The sequence below is a fragment of the Limulus polyphemus genome, unplaced genomic scaffold (assembly GCF_000517525.1).
Source record: "Limulus polyphemus unplaced genomic scaffold, Limulus_polyphemus-2.1.2 Scaffold237, whole genome shotgun sequence".
In the NCBI taxonomy this organism is placed as follows: domain Eukaryota; kingdom Metazoa; phylum Arthropoda; class Merostomata; order Xiphosura; family Limulidae; genus Limulus; species Limulus polyphemus.
The window spans coordinates 316,746-329,352 of record NW_013665847.1 but is presented as its reverse complement, the minus strand read 5'-3'; the positions used below and the strand labels follow the sequence as shown (position 1 = coordinate 329,352).

At 33.0% G+C, this 12,607-nt stretch overlaps 2 protein-coding genes across 2 annotated transcripts in view; both read right to left on the bottom strand.

Moving 5' to 3' along the window:
* LOC106478643 (macrophage mannose receptor 1-like) overlaps positions 1-12,607 on the bottom strand; it is a 165,205-nt gene that overhangs the window by 51,458 nt on the left and 101,140 nt on the right. The gene's annotated exons all lie outside the window — the stretch shown is intronic.
* Positions 8,240-10,820, bottom strand: LOC106478642 (achaete-scute homolog 1b-like). The gene is made up of 2 exons (XM_013939199.2): positions 9,954-10,820; positions 8,240-9,011 (listed from the first exon to the last, which is right to left on the bottom strand). The coding sequence occupies exon 1, from the start codon at positions 10,644-10,646 to the stop codon at positions 9,957-9,959; it is 690 nt and encodes a 229-aa protein (XP_013794653.1). The 5' UTR covers positions 10,647-10,820; the 3' UTR covers positions 8,240-9,011; positions 9,954-9,956.

Genomic DNA, 12,607 nt, shown 5'->3' with positions numbered 1-12,607 from the left:
TTACATTGCTAAATTAGGGACGGCTAGCGCAGATAGCCCTCATGTAGCTTTGCGCGAAATTCAAAACAAACAAACAAAAATTGAGGAAAGAAGAGGATAATAAAAAAGAAATATCCACAATTCAGATACTGGAAAATTAACCTAACAAACAATTTCTCCCGATAATATGACACAAAAACTAAGAAAATAAGGAAGTAATAAAAAAGGTACACCTGCCATCCATATACAGGAGAACTAGAAGAAAGTTTCACTTACAAATGTGGCATAAAAATTAAGAAAAGAAAGTAGTAATGAAGAACATTACATATACATTCTAGATATATATTACTGAAGGGTTAAAAAAAAAAACTAACCAAGTTCACACCTAATGCATCTAAATATTAGTTTTTATTCCAATAACTGTTTGTTTGCAATTAAGCACAAAGCTATATGATGGGCTATCTGTGCTCTGCCCACGATTTCTAGCGTTGGAAATCAGCGGACATACCGCTGTGCCACTGGGGAGCCTTTATACTAAACATGGAATAAATACATGAATGTATGTGGACAAAAAGTGCCTTTTTGAGGTAAATTAGCTTACACTGACACGGCTACTTTTGTTAGACATGGTCAAACTGTTCTCCTCAAAGGAAAAATATGTTTTTTAAATATTTATATAGATCTAGACAATGTTATAGCAATACAGACCCCTTTTATTAAACGAAACCCGAAATATACCTAAGTATTCCTATTTTTTGGTACAAACAATTTTTGTACATTTATACAGCATTACAGTCAATGAAGATTCTCTTTAGATTATGCTTAACCGGTTTCCAAGCAATTCTGGCATATCAGCCATCAATGCTCTATAAGTCTTACTGAGAAGAGATTAGTCATTATGGTGATAAAGTTTGGGAAGAAACCGTTAAAATATTCTGACAATTGGTACTAAAATATTACGTGGCCTATGGTTAACATGCACAGATTGTCATTCCGACTGTTCTTGGTACGTGTCCCGTTGACGCAAAAAGATGTGCTCCACACTTTGTTGGCGTGACTGTACTACAAAAGTGACATTCAAATCCCAATATTATTTCAGACAAGAATACAGACCAAGAGCTGACGGTGGGTGAAGTTGACTAGACTTCCCAGTAGCCTATCAGGTCAATCAGATACGGATATGCGCAGATAGCTCGCGTGTAGCTCTGCGCGTAATTCTTAAACAAACGAACTAAATTTTTAGAAACAAACTGACTTAGTGTGGTTTTATTTTAGTTGATAAACGTTGGAGCTGAGAAAATACATAGTAGAATAATAAATAACACGTGGAATAAATCAGGTTTCATCTTACTTGTGAAAATGACTTGTGTACAGCACAGGCTAATTTATTAGGAAATCATAGCTATTTAGTTTCACATTGCAATCAAAGTACCATCATCGTTCAAAGACATAATCGAACAGAATTTATTTTACTAATAAAAAAAAAAAGAAAGCCATACGACAGACAATGATCCATACAAAAATATCATATGACAAACAATGATCCATACAAAAATATCATATGCCAAACAATGATCCATACAAAAATATCATTAGAAATTTAAATTAGTGCATTATAAAAAGAACTTTGTAGATCCTTCCCAACAAGAATAATTATCCGTATCTCTCAATCAATTTGTTATGAACATCATTTTTTATTATTTAAGTATTCTGGTCATTAGGAAAAGCGTGAAATATCATGGGGTAATCTTTTAACACGCTGTCACTGGTTATTCTTATTCACGTTAATGTATGATGTAAAAGGTGAAGTTGAACTCAAGCTAAATAACATTGTTAAGAGCTACATGCACTTCAATATCAAGTGCATGACTGAAGATAATGTCGAATATGTCTTTATTAAGCAAGTGATTAATCATTTCGCTCTGTTCATGGGCATGTGTTTTCACACCCTGTGTATGACAGCTTTCTAATTTATCATCTATACCGAATTATGAGACATAAGCGTGACCTAATGCTGTGAATATGTGAATATTTTATATATAATAATGCTCTTAATGTACTCAGAAGGTTAAGCTTTATTTTTGTTTAAATGTATTAGTCGAGTTATTATATTTTATTGTACAAATTTGATCCTGAAGGTTAATTGTAAATTATATAGTAATCTTCAATTTTTATACAATATCATTACTTTCTGACATAAAAATTTATTTCGACCTAGAATTTTTTCTCTGCTTTTATGAACAAAGCATAAAACATGAAGGAATGCAAGACACGGAGATTTGCTGATAGGTGTAAACAAGATGCCGAGAAGCACTGAAACATTTAAAGAGGACACCGGGAGGACCTACTGAAAAAAAAACAACATCGGGATCTACTGAAATAGCCTCCACCTCCCCAGTAGCACAGCGGTATGTCTACGGACTTACAACGCTAGAAACCGGGTTTCGATACCCGTGGTGGGCAGAACACAAATAGCCCATTGTGTAGCTTTGTGCATAATTACAAACAAACAAATAAACAAACTACTGAAATATTTAAACAAGATACTGTGATATACTGAAATATTTAAACAAGATACTGAAATGTACTGAGAAAATTAAATTAGACACCGGGAAACACTGAAATGTTTAAACAAGACACTGAGATGTACTGAGAAAATTAAATTAGACACCGGGAAACACTGAAATATTTAAACAAGACACTGAGATGTACTGAGAAAATGAAATTAGACACCGGGAAACACTGAAATGTTTAAACAAGACACTGAGATGTACTGAGAAAATTAAATTAGACACCGAGAAACACTGAAATGGTTAAAAAAGACACTATGATTTACTGACAAATTTAAACAAGACACCGAGATGTACTTAGCAAATTAAAAAAGTCACCAAGATGAACTGAGGAAGTTAAACAAGATATTGAGATTCTGATGTACTGATAAGCTTACACAAGACACCGAAATGTACTGAAAGAGTTAAAATAGATACTAAGAAGTACATAGATGTTTACACAAGACATTGAAATGACTTTTGTGAATTACTTATAGAGATAATCAAAAGATATCGAGAAGTACTAGAGAGTTACTAAAACCGCTGATATTTAGTTTAGTGGTTACATTAGACATCGGGGTGTACTACTGGAGCTAAATATGATACCAAGATGTACTGATTTGTTTACCTATAACGTGTGAAAAAGTTGATTTTAAAAATGTCAAGTATGATTAAAGTTGCAGTTACAAATTTTCCTCTTGTGTTTCTATTTAAGCACAACTGTTTGTTTTGTTGAATTTCGCGCACAGCTATTCGAGGGCTATTTCCTAGTCAACACCGTCCACCGCCAACTCTTGGACTACTCTAATCGAATAGTGGAATGTAACTATCACTCCTATAACACACTCACGGCCCCAAAGCTCGATTTTCTTCTTTTTTTTCGATAACGGGGCACGAACCACAGAACTTCGATCCACGCTAACCACTGGACCTCGCTCGACCTATACAGGCACAACTAATAATGTACATGTGTTAATATAACTCTATAAGTATAACTATTTTTAATGTGCATGCACCGACACTTTTGCCTAAAGGTATTTTACTTAATCCATCCGCACTTTCTGCCAATCGTATTTTTCCTCACAATTTTGAAGAAAATAGCCCGTGTACTTTTTACTCGCATTCTTACTGAATTGTATAAAATATTGTCAGTAACGTTTTTTGGCGCAACTAATGGAGTGAATATGGGAAGTATTTTTATTATGATATGAGGATTGATAGGGAAAGATAATAATCTAAATATTTGGTTTCATAGTTTTTATGGTGTAATATTTATATGAATAAATACCAACACTTTTACGTACCTGCAAGCCATAGTCTCATGATCCATAGTCTCATGATCCATAGTCTCGTTTTATAGACATCACGATTCATTAATTAAGTATCTTCGTTGTAGCAGATAACACTTCTCATAAAACATTCAAAGATTTCCTTAGTTAGTACTGTTATTTATGAAACTCTCAAAACCTTAAAATGGAATCAAAAAGTTTGTAAACTACTAAAACAAAAAATGGAAAAAGAAATTAATACTGCCCAGTGCATTGAAGATGATTAAATATTATCTTACAGAGCCAGTTGTGAAAATACCAGTTTTGCTTGTTTTAAATAGCAGTAAAACGACATTCTTTTGGAGATGTTTATATCTTTGTTTACGGATTTTTCTCTGATTTTCAGACTGCGTTCTAAGCACACTTTATAACAAATTACTGAATATCAATGAATCCCATTTAATCTCATTTTTCAAAAAATAATTTTGTATAATATAAAATACAAAGAAAACAAATATACCAGGTTTAATCTAAATAGACGTTACTGCTGACATTCGAGACAAACAGAAAACTTAATTCCCACGCATCATTTATAAAGTGGTGAACCAATTTATTTTTCAAGAAATTTGGTTTTTCGTTTTTTTTAACCCAGAAAAACATATATAGGCAAAAATAAAATGTAGACACGAACTGCCTAGGGGTTTCTTTTAAAATACATTTCCTTGAAATGAAATCGTCATTTTTTTCATGATCGTCTTTAACCGTAACGGACGGTTTAGCGATCTGCTTATTATGCTAGAATTGTATGACACTGTAGAGGCTACCACGAGTACAGCAATAACTTACAAGTAGACCATTCTGCAGGCATTGTTCTGCTACAAGGTATACCATTAAGTTGTGCATGTTACCATGAAGGATATATGATCATTTTTCTAGTATCCTTTACTTGTTCAGAAGCTCAAATGATTACAGTTTCTTGAGACTTGATACTTGGTGAAATAAGGCATGGATGTCTTGAAGGACTTTGTACATTTGAAAAGATAGACAGACAAACAAACACATAAATAGAAAAAACGTTTTAGTTATTAAAACCTGTTAGTAAGTCGTGATTTGAGGTACATTAAAGTCATATATTTTACTAATTTATTTTGTCACGTATTAGTTAAAGCTCAGCTACAATGTTTTGGTTATACCTTAAAGAATCAAAATACAACACAGCAAAACGGTGTGTGTAGAGTGTATATTACTCTAACATGAAACAAAATAACAACTGAATACGTCTAAACATTGTGTATGAGATTATAAATTGTCCTAGCATACAATAGAACATTTAAAATCACTTTAATTAGCATAAATGTTCAGCATAAAGACACGTTGGGTATTGTTGTTATATTGAACAACAGGTAGAAGTCAACTTAAGTATTGTTATCATATAGAAGAATACCTAGAACGTCAAATGAACGTATTGTTTTGTGGACTAGCATAGGTGACTTTAATACAATAAAACAGCTATACCAGCATAGATTGGCCTAAATACAGAAGAACAACCGAAACATTACGTTTATTAGTATTGATCGTTTTAACAACAGAAAAGCACATATATGTTAACGAAACATTTATGTGTAGTAGCACAGAGTGTTGAATGTAGAAAAACATACAACTAAATCTATGAACTATATACTTTTTTTTTTATAGAAGAACAAGTACAAAAACTCTTAGCAAAGCTTTCTATTTCACTGACAGAATATAACAAAATAACTGACTTAACATAATCACTACAAATTAACATGGAAACCTTTGTTCGTTCCATTCGAAATTAATCTGACATAGGAAAGCTTATACTACCAACATTGTATAAGTCACGGTAACCAACGTTGTTGTTACTGACATATACAAGCCAGAAGAGCTAACAGTAATGGATAAGGATTGATACAAGTCACAATAGCCAAAGGTTGTAGGTATTAAACGTATGCAAGTCAACATAACCTAAAGTTGTGGGTGCTAAAATGTACAACTTCTGTAATAGCCAAAAGTTTTTTATACTGACACAAACAAGTAAAGATAGCTTAATAGAGTTAGTTCTGGCATACATACACAAGTCAGGAAAGCCAAAGGTTGTTAGTACTGACATAAAGAAGTAAAGATAACTAAAAGCAGTTGGTACTGACATATACAAGTCAGAAGAGCCGAAGGTTGTTGGTACTGACACAAAGAAATAAAGATAACTAAAAGTCATTAGCACTGATATAAAAGTCATTACAACAAAACTTTCTCACTACTAACATAAATTACCGTTACATCAACATGTTAAAATTCCGTAACGTTACGCGAATTGATAAAAATATCTTTGAATTTAGTATAACACAACAATATTTTATTTGTGTTAAAATAGAGCGTTCTCACATTCTTAAAATTTACATGCCAATGTGATAAATATTTTTCAAGACGAGCATATGCTTTTCTCACACATCCAAAACCAAGATGATAAGATATTATGTATATTGGTCTATATGATGTTTTAATGTTACAGAATGCCTTCAGCTAGACAAATAAACGCTATTTGCACAACCACTTTCTATAGTAACAAACTAAAAGGTGAGCAAATCAACATAAATATCATTTATCTGCACCTATTTTTGCTGTTCTTAAAGTAAAACGTCAGGGAATCCAAGCAATAAGGTATCTTTTAGTGTGTAGAGTTTTAATTTGAATAACTAAATTACGAAAATTGATCAGATTTAGTGTATCACATTAATTTAATTGATTACTCTGTATTTTAAAGTGATTTATTTCATTTTATACTTCATTCGTTTCTTAAGTAATTTTTAAAAGTGTATATTTATATATATATCATTGAAATAAATCACTGACAAGAAATATCATAAGATGATTAAAAAAAACAAAAAAAAACGCATGACAAACTAACGAACTTGACATTCAACAACGCAGGTTAGCCAAGCACTATAATTTTATTATCTGACAAATTAACCAACGTAATGTAGCTTACATTATTTGATTTGAGTTCAAATACTGAAGATGTTGAGGTTTAGATATTCGTTGTGTATAACGATATTCTTATTGTCTTTGCTCAAATCTTTCAGATAACGTGGACTTTCCTACACGGGATAAGCAAATATAAACTTATTCAACATTTATTTCATTTTTCTTGAAAGAAAATAGTAAAAATTATCATCAGGAAATCACAAGTTATTAATTTTACATGCTTTCAGTGAAAGGGATAAGAAATGTAACAATGGTTGAAAATACACGTAAGCAGATATTTTGCCAACAATCAAGAAAATGAATATAATGAACAAGTTAGAAACTTTCCTTATGATACACCAGACAAAGTACAGTTAATGTTTTTCGAATATAAAAATAGGCGATGTTCAATCTGATTATCGGAACAAAGTTTGGTTTTTAGTGCTTTCTTTCTTGGGAGGTAGAACGGTGTTTTTTTCATGTTTCTGCATAACTTTAAACAAATTTTCACTTGTTTAAGTTAGAAAGTATAGAAATTCTAAAGGTCAAACTCTGACGGCAAATCAAAGTTGCCAAATAAAAACAAATTCTGCAAATCCTATCAAAATTATTTTGGGCGTTTTGAAATATAAAACATAGTTTATATTACGAAGAAATCAAATCATTAATTATTCATTGTGCAGGTTGATAAATAGTTTGCTTATATTGGGAAGCTTGTGTATCTGATATACAATAACTTTTAACTTGATGATGAGGAATATGTTTACGTGATAGAAAAGTCCTAAGCGCCCTCTATATCGGTGTGGAAAACGAAGGTCACAGATCATGTTCAAGGAACGCATCCTATCTCGATGTTAGTAATTAATGTCAACAATCAAGCTCAAGGTCATCAAGGAAATTGTACACAGGTAATGAATCTAAAACCTTGAAGGTTCTATATGTTTTTCTGTTTATAATCATCAAAAAATGTTTCATTAGATATTTGGCATGGTATTTAAAGACACATAAACAATAAACTAATTTCAGTGATTACTTATTTTGTTTTTTAGATACAGAAATATATATAGTTTTCTCGATATTTTATAGAAGCTATGGAAAATACTACCAGATGGGAAAATGTCATTTGTTTGTTATTGAGCGCAAAGCTACATAAAGGGGCTATCTGTACTGTGCCTAGAGCGGGTATCGAAACCAGATGTTTAGGAAATTGGCATAACAAGTAAAATTCTATGATGTGGGAGAAACTGTTTGGGGGTTTGAAAGCTTCATTATATATATTAAGTCTGGAAGTCCCGCAGGCATGATTGGAACAGTACGTAAATGTAGAAGTGTTTATAAATAAGTAAAACAAATAAACAGGCAGATTTTGGATCAGTGAGAAGTTTTATTTGAACAGTTAGAAGATAACTTTTTATATAATAATATACTTTATGTTTACAAAAATCATTCTTTTATAAAATATAGAATACTTAGAAAAATAATGCTTTACACATAGACAAGTACGTCTGAAGCGCTGATATTCTCGTGCACAGCAACTTTATTCTTTATTTGTAAAAGAGAATTTTGAAAATTAATAGTTCGTATATCTTTAGCAAATATAAGCTAATAACTGTTAAATGCTTTCTTACCTAAATAAAACATTCATATTTTTGTGCGATCTTTTGTTTATATATTTAAGAATCCATTAAAATCGATCTTAAAGTCTAAACTTGCTGAAAACCAAATACAAAAAATAAATAGCTGCTTTGTGATTATAGGATCGAAACGTTCTTAGTAAAGTGTAATATTTAAAGACACTTCCTCTTAGAATAGAGCAGTATATTTTACATATTTCTTTCTCACAGGAAATCCGTCTTTGCAGTTTTTTTTTCTCTGTACATCAACAAAGAGAAATTTCCGGTCTGGACCCACGTGAAAGCAGGTCATCCGTCAGGGAGACAAGAGAGGTTCTACGGTTGGAGCTAAGATTATTTCTTCAAAGTTTTTCCCACAATCCCATCAAGTGGTTCGCCTTGTTGTCCACTCTATAGATGTTTGGTCGGCCAAACAACGACTTGATAACACTGTCTGTTGGTTCCCAAACTTGATGGTATCGCCTTCTCTTGGGACGATTACAATTTGAGCCTACATGGAAACGACAAGGTGCTCTGTCCTTCTGCCGCCGGAACTTGTAGAGATGTTACATCTGAGTAGGTAATTGACCTTCATTGTAACCATCTCTTCAAGTGATGACCTGAGGAAGCAAATTAAGACAAAGTATTAAGATATGTTTTTCACAGTAATTATTCATACTTTACGCGGTTTCTGTTGTAAAAATATTAGTTTTCAAGTTTAGTTTTAGATATTTTTGTTCCCAGTTTTCGGTCTTCTATCTACTTAAAGTGTTTATATTTATTTTTTTACTTTTATAAGTGCTTTCTGAAATGTACCAATAGATAAGTGCTATACCTCTAACCTATCCAGCAGACTCGCAAAAAAAAAAAAAATTTTTCTTTAAACTCTCGGGTAGGGCAAAAACAAGAGCGTGGCTTTTTGTTGCTTTTCTTCTCTGCTCCATTCACCGGAAGGTTTTTATTTAGGTGTAGGGGAAGAGTTTCTGAAATGGATGAATGCACGACTGAGATTCTTTGAACAAAAGACCTGTTAGAATACCGTCTGGCAGACCATTGGTGCAGATCGCAGGCCTGACAAAGGCAAACAAGTGCGTCTGGGACACTTTTGTCACCAAGTCAGACAGGTAGGTAGAAAATACGTACTGAGAGCAAGAGAGAACCTTGGCTTGGATTATAACTACCATTTTCCTCTTTAAGTTTAAGTCTGTATCAAAACTATGGCATTTAACCTATAAGAAAGATAGAAGGGAGAGAAGAGTCCAGAATTATGGGTAAACTAAATGTGGCGAAACAAACCATTATATATATATATATATATGTTGAATTAATGAAATACTTTTGTGTCTATTAAAATTATTTCGCGTACAGGAATTTTTGAGTTTTCATTTTATTAACTAAGAGATTTTTAATACAATCCTTAACAAGATCTATATACAAACATTATGTAAGTTTCTAAGTAAAGTAATATGGTGGATTAAGAATACATTTCGATACAAGTTTGTATTCTTATAAAATGGAGATTAGATAAAGTGATATATATTTTAAACTTCTATGATACTTACAAGTTAAGAAAACCAGGACGTAAATTCCAACAGATCTTCCTCTTCAGGACTCAAACTGCTGTGTGGTGAACAAACATCATAGCCGAGGCTATGATTTGGAGAGGCTGCATCTGACCCGAGGCTTGGAGTTGGGGAGTTTGGTGCCAACGTTTCAGGATTTGAGGTTGAATAAAGTGGTGTGTTGGTAGCATCTAAGTTGTTGGTTGTTGGAACAGATATGGGATAGCAGTTCTCGTCCATTTGTCCACTATAGAGTAAAATGTTTCTTTCTTTTAATGTAGCAACTGAATTATCCTGTTCAGAAAGAAGTTGTTGAAGCTGCTTGATGTATTCCACTGCTGCTCTGAGCGTTTCCACTTTGCTCATCTTTTTGTTTTTAGCACCATTTGGCACGTGCTGTTTCAGTGTAGCGAAGCCCATGTTTACCATCCTCACACGATTCCTTTCTCTTTCGTTCCTTCTGGCCACTGCAACAGGTTGGGCTTGAGGTAGTGAGTAGCTTAACTGAGAGAGGTTAATACGCTTTTTGCAACGCAGAAGTCCTTGCGCACTGTTATCACCTGCTGCTGGCTTGATCACATTCCTCGAAATGGCGATTTTGCCACCAGACTGTAGAGACGTAGAGGCAGAAGAAAAAGTTACTCCTGAGGAGACTGTATTTGTAGCTAGCAGGACACACGTGGTTGTCTCCATGTTTATTTGTTTGTTTTATCTCAAGAGAAATACGTTCTCAACTTTTGATTAAATATCTTCAACAAACCAACCTTGGTCCCAAGTATTACAGACTAAATAAACATATAATATATGGTTTCCACAACGTTGAGGGTTTCACGGAGATCAAAGAGTGGTGAACTTATCTAGACTACACGAGCGCGTGAAGAAATGTCCAGGCCAAAGCCTCACTTGCATTAAAAAGCCTGGTCTCATGAATACTAAGCTCCACCTCCTAGGAGCGAACAACGTGTTACTTGTCAATCTGTTTGCAGGGTCGCGCGCGGGACGCGTGGCTTGATTCTTCATGAGCCAGATCAGTTCATTGAAGAGTTAAAGTTTTGGTGGGAACACTGTATGAATGAAGCTGTGGGTAATACCAAACGGTTTGACTTTCCAGCTCTATAGTTTGTGTTTAAAATATACAATATAAAAGTTTCTGAAATTTTGTGTTAAAACGATCAGTCACTTTTCATTTTTCGGTAGTTTAACCTATTCAACTAATTATGAGTCATTTTCTTTATGTATATACATACATATATATATATAGAGAGAGAGAAGACGAAGTTGAAGTAATGTCTTATTAAATAACAGAGTTTATCATTAGTATCTTGTTCAGAGATAAGTATATGAGTTACAGGTATACACAAGGCAATATATATGTATGTGTAGAATCAAGTAAACTGAATATTTTTTTAGAATTTTAACATTGTCAAACGTAGTTATAGAAATAAACGAGTATACTAGTCTTATGCAGAATTTAATACCTAAAGTATCAAGTAAGTAGTACATAAACTCAGGAAATTTACCATTTTCGTGAGACTACCTATTAAGTAAATTAATCGAGTTGACTTTTTTGAAACGTTCTAATCTTAAACTAGTCTTAGAGAGTGCTGGACAAATAGAGTTTCCTCTTCAGTTGATGTAAACTCTGTAATTTGGCGTAGTTTAAAGTTACTAGTTATGTTCTTTATATTGTATATTGTTGGAGATTATACACAAACTCAATGTAAGAGTTTCTCTGTAAAAGATAGGCTTTTACAAAAAAATATATATATTAACAAACATTGGGTTTGCAAAGCTACACGAGAGATACCTGCGCTAGCCGTCTCTAATTTAGCAGTGGAAGACTAGAGGGAGACAGCTAGTCATCACCACCCACCGCCAACTCTTGGGCTATTCTTTTACCAACGAATAGTGGGATTGACTGTCACATTATAACGTCCCCACGGCTGAAAGTGCGAGCATGTTTGGTAGGGATTTGAACCCAAGACTCTCAGATTGCGAGTCCAGCGCCTTAACCACCTGTCTATGCCAGGCCTGTTAACAAACGAGATCTGTTAGAATGCGTTTTGTAAGGAACGTTTTCTATGTGAAATATTTAAGTCGGATAATGACTCCTTTTTACTAAAAAAAACAAACAAACAAAAAAAAACGCACCGATAACACTTTGTAAAAGAGGGAGTCTAGCAGAATATGAATAATCTTTCAACAAGCTTTAATATATATATATATATCATCAAGGAGTATCTTTTCGTGTCTTATGAATGGAATTATGGTTAAAACTACCATTTTACGTTTGTTTAGTTTACGTTAACTTATCACAGTTCCAGGAATTTACAGACAAACTAGTCAAATTATCATTCTAGTAGTCATGGAAGGTTTTTCTGAACATCTAAACAGACAAATCAGAGAATGGCTAAGATATATATTAAGGTTTGAGCTTGTAACTATTGTGAAACGTTTGAATTAATGTTGCTGTTGGTTTTTGCGCAAAATTACTGTTACGTATTACAATTTCGAATGGTCTGAAACCGAGCTAAATGATAATTTAAATTTGGTATTTAAATTAATGCCGATATATCTCCAGTTTATGATATTTGTCAACAAGATTGATACACACGGTTTTCCTTTTTAATACAAATATGTTTTAATATACAAAC